The sequence below is a fragment of the Neopsephotus bourkii genome, unplaced genomic scaffold (genome assembly GCF_033783945.1).
Source record: "Neopsephotus bourkii isolate Nb327-2 ecotype Australia unplaced genomic scaffold, CSIRO-AGI_Nbou_v1 NB_360, whole genome shotgun sequence".
In the NCBI taxonomy this organism is placed as follows: Eukaryota; Metazoa; Chordata; class Aves; order Psittaciformes; family Psittacidae; genus Neopsephotus; species Neopsephotus bourkii.
Genome location: NW_026900866.1, coordinates 2244299 through 2268051, shown reverse-complemented (window position 1 = coordinate 2268051; position 23753 = coordinate 2244299). Strand labels below are relative to the sequence as shown.

The following is a 23753-nucleotide window of genomic DNA, read 5'->3' as shown; positions in this document are numbered from 1 at the left end:
CATAAAGGGACATATTTGATTCAAATATAGCCAAATGATATGAAAATCAAACATGGAATCCTAGAGAATTCAGCAGAAAACTCCTGTAAAAATTCACTCACATGATTTTAACAATTACGTTATGACTTGCTCTTAAGAAATGCTGAAGTCTTTCCATAATCATAGATTTATTTGAGTCTTTTGAAGTTAAAGGGTTCAGAAGATATCCAGTGTTTTGCAGAACCAGCTACTAGGGAACACAGTGAACAAATACCAATTTGTGTGATCAAATGTGTTCTTCTTTGCTGAGCACACATGATTATGTACCCACATAACAGGGAAATCGGATTACATCCCTTTACAGAAAGAGACCTTTATGGGATATTCAATCAACATACTGCTATGCATTTGCTGAAATACATTTATTGATCGTTCATTAGGTGTCATATTGTGCAGTTCACAGGACAATTACACTATCTGCCCAGTACTGGAGTAAGTTTTTCCATACTTTTCAAAGAGAACAACTGATGGTAACACTCTTTGAAAGTCCTACAGAAACAAGAGAGACAAAAAAAGTGTTAGGTTCGGCTTTCATTGTTTTACGCATTTTTTAAGGTATTTTAAAGCTCTAAATATTGTCACCTGGTTACATTTCATTATATGAGATATAATGCAAATTATGAAAAATAATGTATATGAAACATACATTTTGACATTATATGTACATTGAAGAGCACAAGAATTGATGCATGTAATTGCAAGCAAATATACATTTCAAACTCTAATTATAGGCACTGCAAAAATTTCCTGCTTTAAAAACTAGGACTGCAGGAGCAGGACAAGGGACAATGGGGTTAAACTTTAATGGGAAGTTCAGGTTGGATGTAAGGAGGAAGCTCTTTACTGTGAGGGTGGTGAGGCACTGGCACAGGCTGTCCAAAGAAGTGGTAAATGCTCCATCCCTGGTAGTGTTCAAGGCCAGGCTGGACAGAGCATTGGGCGACATGGTCTAGTGTGAGGTGTCCCTGCCCATGGAAGGGGGGGTTGGAATGAGATGATCTTAGAGGTCCTTTCCAACTCACACCATTCTATGATTCTATGGCATACAAAATTGTATTCTACTCTGTAGCAATCAAGTAGGTTAAAGACAAGAAGATATCTTTGCAATATTTTAGCTTTTCGACCTTGGTTACTATTAAAACATGGGTATTAAAACAGCTGCATAAGAAATGGAAAAAAATGAAATATATATTAAATAAGTATTCATGGCAACAAATTGACTGGGAGCTCTGATAGAAAGCAGGAGTGTTTTTTCCAGGAAAAGTTCTTGGTTATTACATTCATGTTTTTAAAATGAAAATTCTTGCAAATCTAAATTGAATACGAGAAATGCAAGTGAACTTGTAGCTTAAGAGTACAATGTAAATACAGCCAACAAAAAAAAAGGAAACAAAGTAAGTGAGGTATTCTAAACAGCATTTTGATTTAGCTACTTACTAATAAATGTTCACGGTAAATGATTAGCAAGTCCATGGTGTTTAAGATCATGGTTTGAAAGCATTCTTTATAAAATTATTTTCTTTGACCTTGAAATACAGGGAATAGGATCAGCAATACAAAATCTTTTTTTTTTTTTTTGCATTAAAATTGGTTTCCCTGTCTACAAGTAACATGCCACAGATGAAGTATTAGCTTTCCAGGATCTGATAGTTCATTTTGAAGGAGGAACTTGGTCTGGACATTTTCTACTGTTTTCTACTGTCAAGTAGTTTGCCAAAAACAGCTTTGCCGGTGAAACTGCATGGCAAAGCAATGTCTTCATAAAATGACTGAGGTCATGAGTGAACAAATGCTAGTATTTTTACCTTTTCAACCCATTTTACAATTTCAAAGGTTTGGTTTTCTCTTAAAAACAGACTGAAAACATTTTTTTTGTTATCCCTCTGAAAAATGACATGAAGCAGAATTATCATTGCCTGGATAATTTAGATTTAGCTACTTTACAGCCCATGGTTCACCTGAATCTCCATGAACAGACAGGGCAACTACGACATGCAAACAGCAACATGCACCACCTGCGTTTGGTCTGCAGTATGTATTGCCAAACTGAGATCACACCATTTCTTACATCTCAAACTTAAATTCATTTAGTATGTTTCTTCCAACATTCTGGAACAAGGTGGACATAAATAATCAAAATTAAATGCCGTGTGTAGTGTGAAAGTGAGTACTGCACCCTTTTTAACCATTCACATGATTTATTTTTTAATGTTTCTCTACGCCTTGTACCACCCAATTTCTTACCCACCAGAAACAGCTTATTTGCATGTTTTCATATTATACTTTAAGAATAGCACAGAGTTTCAATTTTCATTGTGTGTTTAGCATCACAAGCACATTCTTACTGCAGGAAAAGTTGTCTATCTAATAATTAGAAATAATATTATAGCTCCAGCATAACTGCAAATAGTTTCCTTCTAAAGTGAAGCTAGTTATCTTTAAATCAGTAAATTAACCAGGCTAATATTGCTCTTGAGAGTGGGGAAAAAACCCAACCCTAGTTGCTGAGAAAGCAAACAGATAATACAGGTATAATTTAGGATTAATTCAGAGCAGAATACAGTGTCTTTTCTTTTGAAAACAGGAAGTATATCTTTCACATACATGCAAGAGATAGGTACTGTTTAACAAATAAAGCAGTGAACTTGGGGTAAGAAGGGGAAATCAGTGAAAGGTTGTCATGGTTTACACACCCCACATCAGGATAGAAATGGGAATGGTAAGCCTGAGCATTGAAGAAGTCTTCATTTGCTGGAGCAGACGGCTTTCGCTATTAGGATGCCTGGCCAAACAAAAACAATCAGCTGCCAAAATTAGCTCCTTGGGACAATTTAGGAGCCTTTGAAGTGAGCAGGTTTTTGAGCTGGAACTAAGCCCAGGTCCATCTTCGAACTCAAATCAAAATGACAAAGAGGAAATTTTCTGTGCCACACGCCCCCTCAGTGTAAGATTGCTTTGGGTTGGCAGCTGTACTGTTTATCTTGTTATTTAAAGCTATTTCACTAGAAACTCACAACAGAGCATTTAAACAACTGGCTCTGATTATGACGACAGCAGTTATGTTTGACCACATTCAGGAAACATCACACAGGCTGATGGGTAAATAAAAGTCTTGCTGGCTTTACAGTTAGGCTAATTAAGGGAGTTTAGAATGTATGCTAGATAAATGTTGTATAGTATACAAGTAAAATACAAATATCTTTAGGAAAAGAACCTCATCCATTTCTGTGTTTGAAAATACAGATTTTAATCAGGTTTCAAGAGTGTGAGAAAGTAAGGCCTGAAAATACCACTTGGCCTTGCAAGATCTACCTCCCAGCACTGAAGATAGTCTATCCCTATGTATCATTGTGGCAGCATAAAGGGAAAGGAATCAGAAGCCAGGCTCTCATGTCTATCTAATTTGATATTGAAATATAAGTTCAAATCGTGCAGTGATGTTGCTGGTGCAGTGATGATGCACTGCTGGTTGATTCTGGTAGATTGCTTGGGTCATTTGAGTTTAAGCTGGTTGCTACATAGCTTAGAAGTTGTGAAGAGATCCAGACTTCTGAAGCTGGAAGAACAAAAATGGTGAGTGGACTGAAGAAAGGCTTATTCAAAATTACTTTAGCATTAGTCCCTCATTGTTGGTAGCTGGAATGAATTAGCTTACAACTATGAATTCCTACATCTTGGTGAGTTAGACCCTACAATTTTGCAGTCTCAGGGTCACAAGAGCATGGAGCTCAACTTCATGGAATTTTTCCATTCTTAAATCATGCCATATAATCCTTAGCATCAGAGACTTGTAATTCTCAGGACCAAGACCTACTTTTAAATTCCTAACAAGTTAATAGAACACTTCCTTTTTAAACTTGTCAGGCTTTGACTCCTTTCACTCTAGTGAATTGTAAGTGACTGAAGGTCAACTGACAGACCTTAAGAAAACCTTTTCAATATATTTGACTACTTGACTGTCATGTCTGCTCATCATTTCTAAACAATGAAGTAAAAAAAAGGTGGCATAAAACCACCAAAGATTTGTCTCTATCAGCACACTCTGATGTCATAGATTAGACTTGCCAAATGCTAACATCTTTGGAACGTTAGTATGAAAGCAAATACTGAGAGATTTTGCATACGTAAATACAGACCACGTGCAAATAACATTTGGAAACCAATGACATCCTGTCGGCCTATGTATCAGCTTTAAGGCCTTTGGAAATGCATTCCTTCATATTCCAGTGATAAATTTGCACCAACAGTGTTTGTTTCCAAATGATTTTGAAAGTACCATACAATTTCCTGTAATACAAAAATGCATTTTGGAATGAAACAGGAATTACAATTAAGTTCTCTTCTTGGAAATATAATTAAATAGAAAGTCAGCTGCTTTGGACCAAAGCAAGAATAGGCAAACAGCAGTAGCACATCTACTCAGAGATTTTAAGGGCAGAAAGTAGCATTCTGACCATTTATTGTCAGATCCTGCATACACACACTGGGTAATTTCCTATAGCAAATCTATCAAGTCCAAAATAATAACCACATTATAAATTTGGAATAATAAGCTTACAATAAACTTATGCTACCTGATTTACAGCTTTGCATAGTCATGACAAGCTTGGATTTTGTTGCATCAATAGAGATCTGGTTGCATGAATGGAGATTAAAGTTGCATTAGATGGTGTGAATGCAGATTTCCTGTGTAAGTTAGAAGTAGCATGTGAAGATGTTTCAAAAATAATTGTATAATGAAAAATATTCCAGATATAATAATGATTCAGACTACCAAATCCTCTTCTGAGCTAATCCAGCAATACTGAACACACTGTATAATTGCATGATGAAACGACAGCATGTGCTGTGCAAAATGTAAAATCAATTCATGAAAAGTTTGGATCTCAGAAAACCCTTTTTTTCTAGTGCTGGAATTATAACTATTGCTCCTATAGAGACCTACAACTGTAGGTAACATATGTTAAGAATCGATGGCAGAAGGAATGACTGAAAAGTGGGCACAGCTGCTATAGTCCTAATTCTATCTTCATGCTATTTCATTTGAAAGCCAGGCAGTACTGCCAAGTGTCACTGTATAGCTATAGTCCACAATCCACTCTGTTTAATACCAAGTGGTTATATTTGAGTATTTGCTATGATTCTAATACTTTTAATAGTGAAATTTGAGTTTTAAATTGAGCTGTCATAGGAAGCCTCCTGACCTATTAATAGCCATGGAAAGCCCTAACAAGGAGGCAAAAACAGAGATGGCAAGCTGTTATACGAGTAAAATGTTGATCCAGCTAACTTTTATTCTCAGCAGATTTATCAATACTGGTTAACAATACTTCCAACTAGTACAGGGCCTTCTGACATGATAAAATCAGTGTAACAACCCATTCTGTCAATACAACACAAATGTCATTTCAAGTGCTCAAAACCCACTAAGCTACCCTAAAAAAGATTGATTTATCTGCTCCAGTGTTTCTTTGGGGCAAACTTTTCTCACAACTGAAACCAATTAGTGGGCCTGGCACTTGTAGTGCAGAATGTAGGTCAGCATCAAGTAATAAAAAAGTATTGACTTTTCTCTGTCTGTAAGCAGCATGAAAGGGGTGCCATGGCCTTGTCGTATATGAAAAGAGCTCCATTAATTTCACTTATTTCAACCAGGGCTGTCAAATACTAATGCTTCTATTGCACTTTTCACACAAAGTACATTGACACCAATCCTGGCCCCAGTGAAATAAGTTTACAATATTTCAGTCAGTGAAAGGCGTACTATAATTTTTAATTCCCTGTTGTACCTTTAGTCTCTTTAAGCAGCACCGCTCATAAGACCTATTGAGAGATATGAGCTGGGATATTAATAATGGCTACACACTCCTTCCCATGGGCAACAGAACCTATTTCTTGGGCATAGCTTCAACAGCTAATTAGCCATAAAGTTCAGGACACAGTTGTTTTGGCATAACTCTGTTTTTGTGGCTGGTGGGCACAGACTGCCAATTTTGCTTTCCGCCATGGAGAAATATCAAAAAACAAGGAATAGGTCTGCTGTGACTTAAGGCTATACAATTGAAAAGCTAATGTGTTAACCAATTGGGTCAACTAGCCCCTTCAAATAAGAGATAATAATAAAAGCCTGGATCATGCCTTAGGGACTGGATCTCATTGTGTCAGTGCAGAAGTATTGACTTCCAGGGAAAACAGTGCCTAATCAGAGTTCACAGTATCACACAGTATCACAGTATGTTAGAGACTGGAAGGGACCTCAAAAGATCGTCTAGTCCAATCCCCCTGCCAGAGCAGGAACACCTAGATAAGGTTACACAGGAACGTGTCCAGGTGGGTTTTGAATGTCTCCAGAGAAGGAGACTCCACAACCTCCCTGGGCAGCCTGTTCCAGTGCTCTGTCACCCTCACTGAGAAGAAGTTTCTTCTCAGGTTTAAGTGGAACCTCTTGTGCTCCAATTTGTACCCATTACCCCTTGTCCTCTCATTGTTTGCCACTGAGAAGAGCCTGGCTCCATCCTCGTGACACTCCCCCTTTATATATTTATATACACTAATAAGGTCACCCCTCAATCTCCTCTTCTCCAAACTATAGAGACCCAGCTCCCTCAGTCTTTCCTCATAAGGGAGATGCTCACTCCCTTAATCATCTTAGTTGCCCTGCGCTGGACTCTGCAGCAGGTCCCTGTCCTTCTTAAACTGAGGGGCCCAGAACTGGACACAATATTCCAGATGAGGTCTCACTCGCTGCGCTACAGTGGACAAGTGACCACTGCTGTGATGATGGGGTTAGAAATACACCTTCCCCTATTCAGCTTGCCAACACAATGCAGAGAAGAATGAGGAGCCATTTTTTCTTTCCTCCTTTACCTGTCTACTCCTGCTACCAATTCTAAACCCTCTAAATTGTGTTAAGTGCAATGAAAAAACCTATGCTTTTATGAAGACTTTATAAGCTTCTCCATATTGTGAAACAAAACAGCAGTGGTCAAACTGCCCTGAAATGCTATGATCCTGTTCCACTCTATTCTCTGCACTTTGCCTGCTGAATTGCCTGCCTTTTTTTGGGAAGCGATGTTTAAGGTTCTTCTTGACAAGCTTGAGGGCTCTGAGTGTGATGTCGAACTCATTCCCTAATTACCTCCTGTAAATGCAAACATCACCAGAAACAATAAAACTCTTTGATTTAAAAAGACTGGGTGACTATGGTAGTAGGCAATTTTCTGCTTGCTTTAATGACTTCGTAAGTGCAAGTCTTACCCTTTGAATCAACTTGCTATTAGATCTTAAAATAAAATGATATTGTATAGCCATCATAAAAGGCAACTTTATAACCTTCTGTGTTACACTTGTATCAGGCAAGTTTTTTCTACTTTTTAGTTTTAGTCTTTCATTGACATTATGATAATGTGTTGTAAAAAAAAAAAAGCAGGAAATTATGTTCACAGTAGGAAATCTAACAACACTATTTTAATAGCCTATCTTCCAAACAGAAAGAGAAAACATTAATTGCTATTTAATTTGTGTAACAAACAATTCATTATTATTACACTTAAAGTTTCATGGTGATTTATAACTTTCACTGACACATTTCATCTTTTGGAATTCTAAATGAGTAAACCAAACTCAAACAGTGCTTGCTGGAAATTATGAAAGATTTCTAATTATGGCTCATGAATTTGAAAAACCACTGATCTGATAATCACATAGGTTTAGATACATCCTGCATGCTATGTCCAGTAGGAGCAGCACAACAGTGTGTGCTCTTTGACAGTCTAACATGGAAATGATAACTCTATTCCTTTTCTGTAGTATTCTGAGAAGGAAGTGTTCTGCTACTAATCTGTACTCACTGAAGTTTGCTTTCATAGCTCAACAGCAAGACTGTGATAATCTGTGCTTTGGAGAACACTGGCTAACACAAGCCAAGCTCTAAAACTTCTTGTCCTCATCTGTGCAAGGTAGGAGAGGATGTGTTCTAGCCTTGACAAGAGCCTATCTTTGATCCTGCTTGGTTAGAAGCAGTTTGGACACAGGACCCTTTCACATCTGCACAAATTAAGCTATGACATGACAGAAAAGAATGATGGTTTTGACAGTGCAATAATTTGAGCCACAGTACATGGAAAACACAAGTATTTCTAAACGACCTAACAGATATTTTGCAATAGCTGTGTTCATTAAGGATTACAGTGCTTTCTCACACACAAAGGCAAATTATCTCTTGGCTTTGATGGAAGTTTTGTCCAAGGAACAACAAAGGAAAAAGAGGAAGGATTTAGCCCAGTGAATTACCTTTTTTTGTAGTATTGCCTTTCTAAAATTAACCTGAGATCTGAAACTAGCCTGTCATTTTTGTGATGTGCAATATAACCAGCAATGAAGATTTGTGGTCCAAATTTGCATTTGTTACATTTACTTAGTATCCCACAGTCATTGTGGTTGCACAAGGGGAAGGAAGGGTGGAATTCCCAGCTGCACCCTCTAAATTCATTTATTACATTTAGTGATGATCTGCACATCAGTCACTGTCTGGTCCCTCCTCCCAAACATGTACTAGCTTTGCACTGCTTTAAAAAGACATATATTCTTCTTTAGAAATAACTGTTCAAATAACTAATTTATTTATGTGTATAAAGTTAATCTACTGAAGAAGAATAAATCACCTTTATTTAGACTTTTCAGTTACTTTTAGACATATTACTATGTGACAGTAACAATTTTAAAATTGTTCAAAATTTATGGTTTGCCACATAGAGAGATACAATGCATGCAGTACCATGCTTTAGTAGATGCTATGAAACTACATTACCCAAATTCTGTTCTGAATGTCTATATTTGAACCAAAATTGCCGAAGAGAATATTCTATTTTTTTCAACGAATGTGCCTTTTTTTACAAGTAAATTAAATTAAGAAACCAATGTGAAATTCTCTGCAACCTATTTCATACTTGGATACCCTTGAACTTTACTGAATCTGGGCTAAAAAGCAAATGTGCAGTTGAAATAGTTCAGTAGCTATTTAGAATCTCAAGAGGTGTTTATTTGCTATTGTCAGGCAAATATCTACTTCTTGCAGGGGAGTAGATGTAAATCTTAATTTATTTAAGAAGTATGAATAACGTGTGAAAGAAGTATGAAGAAGTGTGAAAACACACTGATGAGTAATACATAACCCTTTTATGAAGCTTCTATTAAATCCAAGGTGAAACTATGCTTAACACTACATTCTTGTGTACAGAAAAATAGAGAGAGTCTTAAAAGCATCTGATGAGAAAGTAAAGGACATGTTTTTATCATAGTGCTTGTATTTTAAACCAAATCCTTGTCCTGCCTATCACAGAAACTCTGCCAGCAACAGGACTTGTATTAGAAAATAATGCACATAGGGATAAGTATCTTGACTTATGCCATTTATAAGTTGCCCCTTCCATTGTCTAAACTGTTCAACCACAAAATTCACTTCCCAGCTGAATATAAGCCAGTGCCAAGTGTTGACTGCCAAGACAAACTCAGAACCACTTTTAACCTGCTGGACTAAACCCAGAAAATGTTTAACCTGCCAAGATCAAGTTGCAACTACGTCTAACTTGCCAAAATCATGCCACTGGGATTTGAGGAGGGAAAATTCTGAGTTTAAATCCACAAGTGAAAATACATTTTATCTTCTCAGGTTAAGCTGTATCTCTTAAAAAAAAAAAAAAAAAAAAAAAGAAAAGGAAAGAAAAAGAAAAGTTGTCATCACATTCTAAATAGAATTGATAAAAAGCACGTTGATTGTGCTGTGTTTGGCATGTGCAGCAAAACCAGTACTCCGGTTAGATTTCATCTGTTTTGACACTGTTCTGGATGATGCTTTCAAAGCTGATTGCCTTCTGTTACGAAATTACTAGATACACAGATCAAAGGAGAAGAGTGGATGCTGTCTAGCTCAGCTTTAGCAAGGCTTCCAACATTATCTCCCAGAGAAACCTTTTAACTGAGTTGGTAAATTATAGTCTAGATGCGCAGACTAATAGAAGTAATAACTGCCTGCAATATCAGGTTCAAAGGGTAGCAGTGAATGGTACTCTAAGTAGAACCTGAGTACAAATGTATTTCCTCAGGTACTATCTTGGGACACGTCGTGTTTAACATCTTCATCAGTGATCCAGAGGTGGGAGATGGAATGCACTCTCAACCAAGTTCATGGACAACACCAAAATAATGAGTGCCATCGATACACTTGAGGACTATTACATGCTGTAGACAGGCTAAAGGAATGGCCTGACAGAGCCTCACAAAATGGAGTATGGACAAGTGCACCTGGCTCAGTCTGACCCCAGGTACAAAATAGGCTGGAGGTTGCCAGGTAGCAGCTCTGCTACTTGGGCCCCCCCCCCAGGCATTTAAGTAAACATGAGTCAGGAGTGTGCCCTAGCAGTCATGAAACCTGCAGAGAAAAACAGTTTTCTGTTTGTAAATATAAACTACCTTCAGAAAAGATAGAAATGATTAAACAGGAAAAGGCCTTTCTCATTTTGCAGGCAGCTTGCTTTGGAGAGCAGTTAACACTAGAAAAATTACTCATCTCCTATCCAGTACTCAGAAGTGTTCACTAACCAATAAAACCAGAACAATAGCTCTTAGGCAAATCCCTATTGCTATTTCATCATACATAGAGTCATAGAATAGTTAGGGTTGGAAAGGACCTTAAGATCATCTAGTTCCAACCCCCCTGCCATGGGCAGGGACACCTCGCTCTAAACCATATTACCCAAGGCCTCGTCCAACCTGGCCTTGAACACTGCCAGGGATGAAGCATTCACAACCTCCCTGGAAAACCTATTCCAGTGCCTCACCACCCTAACAGGAAAGAATTTCCTCCTTATATCCAATCTAAACTTCCCCTGTTTAAGTTTTAACCCATTACCCTTCGTCCTACCACTACTTGTCTGGTAGGGTCAGTAGAATAGCAAGTAGAATCGCAACCCTGGACTTTAGCAGGGCAAACTTTGGCCTCTTCAAGCGATTGCTAGGGGAAATCCAGTGGGCTAGGCTGCTTGAAGGGAAAGGGGCCCAAGATAGTTGGTTGACGTTCAAGGACTGCTTTTTCCGAGCTCAAGATCGGAGCATCCCGACACGTAGGAAGTCGAGGAAGAGGGTCAGGAGACCTGCGTGGTTAAATAGGGAATTGCTCGGTATGCTCAAGTGGAAGAGGAGAGTTTACAGGTCATGGAAAGAAGGGCTGGCCACTTGGGAAGAATATAAGGCTGCTGCTAGAGGATGTAGGAAAGCTGCTAGGATGACTAAGGCCTCCTTGGAATTAAAGCTGGCGAGAGGGGTCAAGGACAGCAGAAAGAGCTTTTTCAAATACATGGCAGGTAAAACTAACACCAGAGGCAATGTAGGCCCGCTGATGAACGGGGCGGGTGCCCTGGTGACAGAAGATACAGAGATGGCAGAGTTACTGAATGTCTTCTTTGTCTCTGTCTACTCTGCTGGAGGCAGTCCTGAAGAGCCCTGTACCGCTGAGACCCCGGATGAAGATAGGTCAACGGAGCGGTCTGCCTTAGTTGATGAGGAATGGGTTAAAGATCAGTTGAGCAATCTGGATATCCATAAATCCATGGGTCCAGATGGGATGCACCCGCGGGTGCTGAGGGAACTGGCTGAGGTCATTGCTAGACCGCTCTCCATCATCTTTACCAAGTCTTGGGAAACGGGAGAGGTGCCTGAGGACTGGAGGAAAGCAAATGTCACTCCTGTCTTCAAAAAGGGCAAGAAGGAGGACCCGGGTAACTATAGACCGGTTAGCCTCACTTCCGTTCCTGGGAAAGTGATGGAACACCTTATCCTTGGTGCCATCTTAAGGCATATCAAGGATAAGAGGGTTATGAGGGGCAGTCAACATGGCTTCACCAAGGGGAAGTCGTGCTTGACCAATCTCGTAGCCTTTTATGAGGAAATAACGCGGTGGATGGATGATGGTAGAGCGGTGGATGTGGTCTACCTCGACTTCAGCAAAGCGTTTGACACGGTCTCCCACAGCATCCTTGCGGCTAAATTGAGGAAGTGTGGTCTGGATGATCGGGTAGTGAGGTGGACTGTGAACTGGCTGAAGGAGAGAAGCCAGAGAGTTGTAGTCTATGGGGCGGAGTCTAGTTGGAGGCCTGTATCTAGTGGAGTGCCTCAAGGGTCGGTACTGGGACCAGTATTATTTAATATATTCATCAACGATTTAGATGAGGGAATTGAGTGTACTATCAGCAAGTTTGCTGATGACACTAAGCTGGGAGGGGTGGCTGACACGCCAGAAGGCTGTGCTGCCATCCAGAGGGACCTGGACAGGCTGGAGAGCTGGGCGGGGAATAACTTGATGAAATATAACAAGGGAAAGTGTAGAGTCCTGCATCTGGGCAGGAACAACCCCAGGTTCCAGTATAGGCTGGGGAACGACCTGTTAGAGAGCAGTGTAGGGGAGAGGGACCTGGGGGTCCTGGCGGACGACAGGGTGACCATGAGCCGACACTGTGCCCTTGTTGCCAAGAAGGCCAATGGCATCCTGGGTTGTATTAGAAGGGGGGTGGTTAGTAGGTCGAGAGAGGTCCTCCTTCCCCTCTACTCTGCCCTGGTGAGACCTCATCTGGAATATTGTGTCCAGTTCTGGGCCCCTCAGTTTAAAAAGGACAGGGACCTGCTGGAGAGAGTCCAGCGCAGGGCAACTAAGATGATTAAGGGAGTGGAGCATCTCCCTTATGAGGAAAGACTGAGGGAGCTGGGTCTCTATAGTTTGGAGAAGAGGAGATTGAGGGGTGACCTTATTAGTGTATATAAATATATAAAGGGGGAGTGTCACGAGGATGGAGCCAGGCTCTTCTCAGTGGCAAACAATGAAAGGACAAGGGGTAATGGGTACAAATTGGAGCACAAGAGGTTCCACTTAAACCTGAGAAGAAACTTCTTCTCAGTGAGGGTGACGGAACACTGGAACAGGCTGCCCAGGGAGGTTGTGGAATCTCCTTCTTTGGAGACATTCAAGACCCGCCTGGACACGTTCCTGTGTAACCTTATCTAGGTGTTCCTGCTCCGGCAGGGGGATTGGACTAAATGATCTTTTGAGGTCCCTTCCAATCTCTAACCTACTGTGATACTGTGATACTGTGATACAGTCCCTAATGAAGAGTCCATCCCAGCATCCCTGTATGCCCCCTTCAGATACTGGAAGGCTGCTATGAGGTCTCCACGCAGCCTTCTCTTCTCCAGGCTGAACATGATAACATATACTCTTTGTGTGTCATGTTTTTCTATATTTTTCAGTGGCACTTTTCTCCTGTGTACTTTGTCCACTAGTACTTTGATATAGTTCAGGAACAGTATCAGCAACACTGATTATTCACTCAGGTGCCACAGATTTGTGGCATTGACATGAAGCTAGTTCTGTCAACTGCTGCTGACTGAGGAACTAGGGATGAGAAACAGTTGATATTTACAGCCAAACATTGTTTCAGATTCAGCAGTGTTCAGAAAAGTAAAAGATAGGTTACTGAACACTTCAAAACCTAAAATCATGCTATCTTGCTTCTGATATGAATATGTGTCATATACTAAATGTAACAACTTGTGAAAACATATTCTATGGTAGCATATAAGAAAAAGTTTATTTCATTTTTCATCTGGATAACTTCCAAACTAAATTCTACACTCTGTTGTCCATGTTGAGGAAGGAATTTAGACTCAGACTTTCTTTAATGTCTATGCCTTTAGTGTCTAAGCAGAACTTTCAATTTATAGCTGAAACCTATTATATCTTACAAATGATCAGGAACTAGGAGGTTTTACAATGTTTTATATGCTAATTTATTCATTGACAGGGTAGTAGCAATATAAGTTATACTGTAAAGTTTCCCATACTTTTCTGAGGACTTTGGGTTTGACCTGAAGTGTGGAAATTCTTTAAATAGCATGGTCTTCCTCCTGTCAAAGGCTTGGGCATCTGCAAAAACCACAAATCATGTCAAACTCTTTGAGTGATATATGGAGGACCACAATCCACTAGCAAATAAGCTAAGACCAACTCATTCATTTCATTTAGGTCCTTCAGTGGGATTTGAACCATCCAACCCACAAACCATGTCTCATGAGATTGCAGTATACATGCAGCCCACAGTAATAATGATTCATATACATATATGTGTATATGCTTTATTGCTACCTTTAGCTGGATTAAAAGCAATATATCAAATTTTATATTTCTGCTTCTTTTATTAGCTTTCTAGCACTTGATCAGCTGATAGAGGCGATAATGAAATGGTTTTTTATAAACTGGAGTTTGCAAGTCCTGTCCTGAGAATGTAATATTTCAAAAAACCGCCTAAGCTTTGGGGGAAAAAAACAATCACAGAAACAGCATTAAAAATGCCAAGCACTGGGCAGAAGCAATTCTGGATCAGTTTAAAAAAGTGATTGATGAAACTCTAATCTGAGCTGAAGGAACACTTTCACGACAAGCTGTGACCATTCCACACACTTCATTAGCTGCCATAATTAGCCTGGTGTTTCAATTTGTTAGAACTGGTGGGGACAATTTTACTCAGAATGCAAACATCAAAAAAACAGGGCGCCTCAGACTTCAGAAGAGGCTGATGAGAAGCTTTTCTAGTCTCTGTTAACTAAAAGATTAATTACAGCTGATGGGAGGCTGTACTCTGATTGTCACTCTGTCTATGTGCATTTCTTTTAGCATCATAAGAAAGACATGGTTGACACTACACTGTTCAACCAAGCAGCTTCACATTAGTGTTCAAAGTCTGTTAATATGCTACGTTTTTATTGTTTCTCTTTTTCCCTTTATCTTTCCCCCCCCAAAGTTCGAGATTCTCATCCGAACAAGTTGTACTTCAAAAGAGCAGGGTATTCAGTTGCTAATGGTAAGTGCTTTCATTTCAACTCCAGTTAACCAGAACAAACAAGGTCTGGATGTGTACTATCAAATAATAAGTTGCTTGCTTTTGCAGATATGTTCCATAAAGATTTTTAAGTGACTTCAAAATATAGCCATTTTAATTCAGTATTGTTGCAAATTAAATCAAATTGAAATACATTATATTTGGCAGATATATAATCTTAATTCCAAGAATGATGAACAGTCTATCCAAAACTGTCATCAAACGGCCAATCACTTCCCAGTTTAGTGTGAGGATTTTCATTTCCAACAAACAAAATAATAACCAAAAAGTGAATACCTAAAAACTATAGATGTAACTTCAAACTCTACCATTTCCATCTCAGCTGATTTTTTTTTTTTCAGTAAAAGCTCTGCTACAAGTTACTGTACTGTACTCTGAGCAAGTGTTAAAGGAACTGGCTAAGATACTCTATTCCTGAAGTATTTCTGATTAAACAAGAGACTTTAAAATATTTAAGTAATTTGTACAATGGGAATTATATAGAAAGTTAAAGCATACATATATCTTCCTCATGGAAATATTGGTTGAAGTTAGCTCTTACTAAAAAGCAAGATTTTCTTTTTATGCCACTGCCACACAAGTTACATTTATGAAATGAGGTAGGTAGTCAAAGCAAGACATTTATCATCCAGCAGACAAATGATTCAGGATTGCTAGTTAGACAGTATAATAAGTACCATCTAATTTTCTCTTTCAAATCAATTTATTCTTCAAAGCCTTGGATCATCATCCAGGGACTGCATTTTCCCGTTGAGAAATTACAGAACTGAAAATCAGGTTTTAGAAAACATTCAACTAGTTGCCCACAAACTCTTACAAATAACCACTAGGAATGGATTTGATCAGACAAGTGGTGGCAGTATCTTTTCTTATGCAAATAACTGAACGGCTTGACTCTTTTCAGTTGCTACTTTGTAGTATTCCTTCAAAATCAGATGCTGTAACTCACAAAAAGGTTTTTTCAGCCTTGCCTTTCAGCCTCCCAGTTATCCACAGATTCTTTTCTGCATTTAGTTAAACAGTAGCCAGGGATACACTTTGTATGTTTTAATTTGCTTCACAGTGTTTATCTTCCTTCTACACCTAAGAAAATAAACTGAAATATTGCTGGTAGTTAATAATTACTTGCATTACATATATCTAGAGTGGCAGTTTCCAAAGGCAGCCCAGCAGTGGTGACCTTAAGGATTATTTCTCTGGAAACGATCTACAATTTAAGAAGTTTTCCAGTGGAAGCTCTGAAAGTGATCTTCATAACAAAATGTATTTCTGTAAGTATAACACAGTCATTCAGGAAGGAATCTGGAAAGATCATCATGTCAACTGTCAAAACTTGAAATTAAGATATGCTTTCCTGGAAGACTGAATGGGGGCATCTTATTGTGACAGACAGTTCATTCTAGTCCTCTGAATGAGAGGTAACGTCTGGTGTTCCCACTCTTGGATGTGACATTCTCCTGCCTTTTTAATACACTTCCTTCTCAACAGTACATTATGACATTTACTAAAAATTAAAAAATAAATCAAAAGTAGAATTTGTAAAAGTGATTTTAAGCCAATTTTGTTACCCAGTTTCAGAGACCACTTGCTTATTAAGCTGGTCTGCCTCTAGTGACAAAGATGGAAGTGATATAATTTATATAAGGATCAACGATTGCCTGCTCTGATGGCTACACAATACAGTGTGAAAATGCCAGTAATGTTGACTACAGGACCATTTCTACAGCTGCACCAAAACCAGAGTTGTGTTGGTGGGGAATTACAAGGGCTATTTTTCCTTGCATAACCAAGGCCATGACAATCAGAAATATTTGAACTTGATATTTGATTAACGCTGGCAGCAGCCTATAAGTGATTTCCCCTCAACAATGTATAATTATTTAATTATTTCCCATTATTAATGGAATGAAACAATTCCTAACAAACAGCTAGAATGACTATTTTGCAGGAAACTTATAATCATCAATTCCTACATGTAGAAATCTTCCTAAAATTATAGCAAGCCAGCCTGTTGAACTTGAAAAGCATATTTTATCCCAATCAATGCATAAAAGTAAAATTATCCATAACTAAAGCATGTTTCTCTGCTGTACAGTTCAGCTGTAATGATTCCCACACACTGCACTTGCACATCAATTATGATAATCATAATCACGGTCATTAAGCTGAATGTTCATTATTATCAGGATGCTGGTGACAGCAGATTCATCGGGTGCAATGAGCAGGCAGTCACAGTCCCACCCAAGTTTCTGCAGACAGTGTTGTGCCACATTAAATCTATGATGTGTTCCACATCCCACTCCATTCCAAAAGCTGTAGACGGTAAAGGTCAACTTTATGTTCTGTGCAAAATGCTTAGGTTCTCTAAATTAATTCTTTGCAGTACTGGGTATTTTTATGCTTTTTAGATAATAAAATTCTGTTTAGGGCCTGTGCAAATAATGAAACAGTAATGCAGTTGTACTATAAGGCACCTATAATAAGGCATCAGAGGAAAGAATCTGTCAGGAACGAACACCTTAAAATGTCACTTCCTGAATTTTGCAAACAAGAAAACATTAAATACTGCCATTAAAGTCATTTTTTTTTAAGTGCATATGCACACTAATTCCAATACCGGTTAAAGGCTGTAAGCTATAATTTCTGCCTCAGTAAATGTGAACATATGTGAGTGTTTTGACAACTCAGAGATTATAGTTAGCTTACTTGATCCCTTGACTGTCCAGCTACATTGGAGCCTACTGTTGTAGATTAAATTCATAGTGATTGGTAATTTTTTATATTGATACTTCTACCATAAATTCTATCAAAGGCATTCCATTGCATTTAGACATATAATATTAACCTTTAAACATGCAACCATTTTTATTTTTGTAGTGGTTTACACCTGGGTAAACTAACTAGGTTCAGTTTCACACAGAATCATAGAAAGGTTTGGGTTGGAACGGACCTTAAAGCTCATCCAGTTAGAATCCCCTGCCACAAGCAGGGACACCTTCCACTAGAACAGGTTGCTCCAAGCCACTGTCCAACCTGGTCTTGAACACTGCCAGGGATGGGGCAGCCACAGCTTCTCTGGGCAACCTCTGCCAGCACCTCACCACCCTCACAGGGAAGAATTTCTTTGTTATATCTAACTTAAATCTCCCCTGTTTGAGTTTAAACCCATTGCCCCTTGTCCTATCGCTATGGTCCCTGATGAAGAGTCATTCTCCAGCACTCTTGTAGGTCCCCTTCAGAAGTATAAAATTTCTATTTCTTGTTTATTTTTAATGAAGAATTAGAATACAACATTTTTTCCCCTCACTCAGACTTCTTTGAAATGTAAAGTAAATGAGATGAAATTTTTCAGATTGTAACTAAATAAAAAGAAGAACTATTAACTTATCCTTACATAGATATGGTAATTATAATGTTTAGAGGAAGTCTATGCTAATACCCTTTCATTTTCCAGAAGAAATATAACAAGGCAATATTTTGCTTTGTTGTTCATTTTGTTTCTAAAGTAATTATATAATTTACATACTAATCTTCTTGTGACTTGAATTAAAATGCATACTTATAAACACATGAAAACCTCAGGAAAATACAACTAGGATATGCTCATGAACATATACAGGGTAACATTTTTACATGTGGTTTAAAAATAGCCAGCTCATAGCAGCTCAGAGTGGTCACTGATCCACTGACAACTGAACTGACTCCTTGTAAAAACTTACACAGTAGTTTGCTTTACCAGCAGCTATAAGAGAATCTTTAGTATAATACTGTCAGAAGCTGAATATCTGTTACAGCAGGGTTGTCAGCTTTTCAGGTTGTAATAGAAGTTTCATCCACAAAAATACCATCTCATGGGGATTTCAAAGGAGGGCTGAGTTTAACAGACAAAGCGTTAATAAAAAATTTTGGGGGGTAATGTTTTGATACATGCCTTTTAGCCTTATAACAGGATAATTTTGTTCATAGCATTCATATATACAAAGTTTGAACACAGCTAAGAAATAAGAAAGTGACAGACTTCTTTCAAATTTAACAGTAATGGAAGTATGACCTCCCACCTGCACATAGGACCTTTTTCCATTAAAATGCAGTGAAGAGGTTCAGATTTGGTTTTGTTTTGGCTTTTGGGGAGGTGTTTTTTTTGGTTTGGTTTGGTTTTTTCGGATAATAATGACTATTAAAGCAGCAGGTAGGTCAAAAGCAGCTCTTTTCTCTCTCTCTTTGGGTAAACAGATCCTAATGGAAGGGTCATATTGATCTAGAATTGGGTTGGAAGGCTGTATGTCATGTTGAGTTAATGCAAAGTGAGTTTAGCTGTTTCAGCTGAGCTCATATTTTATATAATATTATATATAATATGTGTGATATGATATTCAATATATTTACATTGTTTGATATCGTCATCTGAGCCTGATCAAGAACTGAAAAAGTAAGAGTCTTCACAGGACAAGATCAGTACCACCAGTAAGACTTTTAGATCATTTTTATATATCATACTTCTGCTGTGGATGTCCAGCCAGTCATATCCTCCACGCATTGCTTTTGAAAGACAAAATCATATCTTTTTGTTTGAATTTTGGTCTCTGGGCCTTTATTTGCAATGAGATTTAATTAATGTATGTTAAAATACCAAAATTTTACTCTGAGATAGTTTTTGAAGTTTTTATAAAGAATTCTTCTAAGAAATATTACTTCTCAAAATAAGATTCATTGGAACTTGTTGCTTCCACAGGTTAAGTTACTTTCAGGGGAATAAGTAATCATATCTTACACAATTCCAGAATTCTATAGGTTGGAAGTGACCTCTTGAGATGATCTAGTCTAACCCCCCTACTCAGCTAGAACACATTTTGAGGACCATATCCAGTGGCATTTTGAATACCTCCAAGGACGGAGACTCCACAACCTCCTTGGCCAACCTGTGCCAGTGGTCTGTTACGCTCAAAGTAAAAATCAGGCAGAATTTCATGCATTTCAGTTTGTGTCCAGTCTCTTGTCCTGTCACTGGACACTACTGAGTCTGAGAGGAGTCTGGCTTCCTCTGCTTCATTCCCTCCTATCAGGTGTTTATACACACTGCTAAGATTGGACTTCTCTAAACTGAAGAGTTCCATGTCTCTCAGCCTTTCTCCCTACAAAAGATGCTCCAGTCACTTAACTTTCTTTGCGGCACTGTGGTTCACTCTCAACCAACTCCATGATCTTTCTTTTTCTGGGAAATTTTAATGAGATTATGATACCCAGTACAAGTAGAAGTAATGCAAACATTACACAAACACGTTAGAACGTGTTCTGAGGAAATTACCTCTCATAGCATTACAAAACCAGAAATATATGAGATACTCCTGACAAAGCAGGCAATTTTATAAGACTATCTTACAATAAAAAATGGCTATTCAGTAGTTTTTAGAATTTTACAAAGAATGCAAGTTCTTTGCTTTTTTGTTGTTATTAATCAGGTTTTGCCATGATTTTCTGAAAGTTTGTCCTAATATGCAGGAGTAAATATGCAATCTTGCTTACAGGGAGAGCAAAATCTCTCAGAAAAGGCAGCACAGATAGAACAAAACTTTGCAAAACTTACATAACCAACGCTGCATTTAATCAGGCTTTTAAATGCTTATCATGCAGGTGCTGAACTTCCTCAAATCATACTTAACCAGAAAAATAGTTGAGGAAATCCAAAATCTCATTGCATCAGCTCTGTGTAATTTTATAACATGCTAGAAAGATTCCCATTGGATTCTATGATCTCTGGATGAGGCTCAAATTCAGAGGTCTAATATGATAACAATCTAAAAAAGTAAGCTATGCTTTAATTTTTGCAGTGACTTACCTTGCCTGCAACCCACTTCTTAGGATTTTCTTCTCGGAAGTGTTTATTTCCATATGCTTCATGGCCATATTTGCCTGACCTATGAATCAATGGGTCATACTTCTTATCTTTGTTATATGAAGAAAATGGCAGAAATCTGAAAATCAAGAATATATTAAAATCAATTATGCTCTACTCTAGATGCAACACTATGATGTAAATCATAGATACCAACCCTACAGAAGGCTACTTTCAACTACATTCTTAATGTTCCCCATTGATATTAGAATCACAAAATCATAGAATCAACTAGGTTGGAAAAGACCTTTAAGATTATCAAGTCCTACTATTACCCCAAGACCGCCAAGAACACCACTAAAACTTATCAGTGAGGACCTCATCTACACTATTTGTGAACACTTTATTGTCAGAGGATTACTGCAATATCTCCTATAGCTGCTTCCAAATTAAATTCGGAGCAAAGAGATACAGACATTCATTGGGATAAAATGAAGACTTTCTGTACAAACATGTAACTTGGTTCACTTGTACCTTAAACTAGATATTCATGATTTGATATCTGTTAATCAAAGCTAAATGAACAGTACTGTCATTTAGCAGAACAGAAACTTATACAAGTAGTGCTGTTGACTTTCATGTGCTGGTAGACCACAAAGCAATTATTTCTTTTGAATTCACAAATTGTGTACTAACTCTGAAGTTATAATGCTGTCCTAATTAGCAATCCTTTGGAATCTTATTCCTTCACCTTTGGTCATAATGATGGCAGACTCCCTGCTTACACAGTGCCACCGAACAATGAAGCTCCAGCTACCTGCATTGGTCATGGAACAGTTTTTCAGATGGATGTCCCTAACTCTTAAGGACAACTGCAGGTTTCTGGGTAGACTCCACAGCAAATGGTATGGAGGAAGGTGAAAAATCTCTTGTATGTATAGAATCTGCAAAAAGACCCTACAAAGATGTCTTATCTTTATCTATTTCAGTTTGCAAGAGAGTCGGAAGAGTAAAAAAGTACATTTTAATAAAAAGTAAAACCTCGTGAATTAAGTTATAATTGCTGGTCTTCTGAAAAAGCAACATGCCTTCTTTATTCTGCAAGTGCAGGAAAAAATATTATACAGTAAAAATAGAAATATATGCTTCAGAAGTTTAACATGTCACTTCAACTGCCATGACAACAGGTATAGTTAAGTAAAACCTTTTCCTAGTTGAAAGCTTTTCAGAATCTAGAATCCCTATGAGAGTTAGACAGCCAAATAAGTTTTTTATAAGATTAAAATACATTTCATCTCTCAGCTGATACAGACTCAGAAAATTATTTGGACTAACTGATCCATCAGCAACTGTTTAAGTGTTTGTTTGCTTAAAATACATTTCTTTCCACTTTGTAAAAAGAAACAGAGTTAGAATCTTGCCAGCTATATCAATTTAATCCATGAAGTACCGCAAACAAATGGCATGTAAAGTTAGTAAAAGAAAAACACTGAGTTAGCAGACTTTCAAATTACACAAAGCTATAGTAGCATGTGTATACTCAAGGGAAAGCACACTCTCACATAAGACAGATTATGGTACTTGTAATGCTCATTTGCACATGGGATGGACATCACACACACACAAAAATTAATGTGGCCCCAGTGTCCCAGAGAATACATTGAAGGTGCTGTGAAGTGGCTGCTGTACTTGCAGTTTTTATCACTTCTGAATTGCATTTTAATAGTACATTTTTCTTTTGTTCAGACATGAAAGAAAATTGGCTTTCTCAGGGGATTGGATAGCTGAGAAGACAAGGCTAGCCATTTAGGGATTTGCCCACGTATGCATAGAATGTAGTTGAGCCATTGTATTCATAATTTAACATGAATGCTATATCCATACAATTTATATACAAAATGACAAAAAATAGAGAAAATTAAAAGATAAAGTAAAATATTATAGTTTTCTCTATACGATTTCCTACATAGAGCTTTTGATTTTACTGTGGATCAGTTAATCTTTGTCTTTGTGGCAAAAAAATGGTCACAGTAATCTATATTCTACCACGATTCCAAACAAAAGTATACATACACTGTAGCATTTAAGACACAACTAACAGCATCTTCTATGTCCAGTTTAGCATAAATGTAATCTTCTGCATTATCTCCTCTAAGATCATTAAGTGGAGCATGTGCCATACAGTCTGGAATGTAACTCTATGGCTGAGTAAAAGAAAAACTAAATCAACTATGAATTTCTGATGAAGAACATTGAACAATAAAAAATACTAAAATTTAAATAACTAAAATGTAGTAGGGTATAATGGTATAAAGTAGCCTGAAGTAGAAACTTTCTTTCTTTAATCCTGTCTACAGTTCTGCTGTCAGAGCCAGGTGGATAGATCATTATAGTGCTAACAATCTAACTACAAGAAAGGATCATATGCTTGCAAATTCACGTCTGCTTAAAGCAACTAAGAATTCTCATTACTCTATGTGAATAAGTAATTAAAAAGAACATTAAAACAATTTTTTGTGTTAAGTAGGGTAACCAAATTAATGGGAGTCATACAAAAGTCATTACACCCCCACAACCAATAATAATAGTAAAAAGCAACAGCACTGCAAAAGACTTCAGTAATGGTATTGTGTTCAGTAGCTCTGTATATACACCTGACACAGCTTTTCCCCAAATTAATGACATTATGTGCTCTGAATGTGACAGAAGAGAGTGATGGAAGGAGAAGAAAATTAAATCCAGACAATCGTATGATGCACACAAATGTAGACCTCAGTAATTTTTTCCTCAAAAAGCTCACTCTCAGGATTCTTACATCTGTGCTTCAGCCTTTCCTTGTGATTTAAATGTAAACTCAGAAATCCTGACAGGTTTTCAGTAAATATGACAGAGATGGTAGTAGCAGGATCAAAAAAGAATTAAATTCCATACTGGTG

At 37.9% G+C, this 23753-nt stretch overlaps 1 protein-coding gene across 4 annotated transcripts in view; it reads right to left on the bottom strand.

Moving 5' to 3' along the window:
- Positions 1-382: 382 nt before the first annotated feature.
- The window catches only part of SPATA17 (spermatogenesis associated 17), an 86336-nt gene continuing 62965 nt past the window's right edge, over positions 383-23753 (bottom strand). For 3 of the 4 annotated variants that reach the window (XM_061348582.1, XM_061348578.1, XM_061348580.1), the window contains 2 exons: positions 20821-20956; positions 383-528 (listed from right to left, as the gene is read on the bottom strand). In XM_061348582.1, coding sequence (XP_061204566.1) covers positions 448-528; positions 20821-20956 — 217 coding nt within the window. In that variant the 3' untranslated portion in view covers positions 383-447. Of the gene's footprint in view, positions 529-17168; positions 17298-20820; positions 20957-23753 lie in introns of those variants that run through there. The other variant, XM_061348579.1, reaches the window with a different exon arrangement.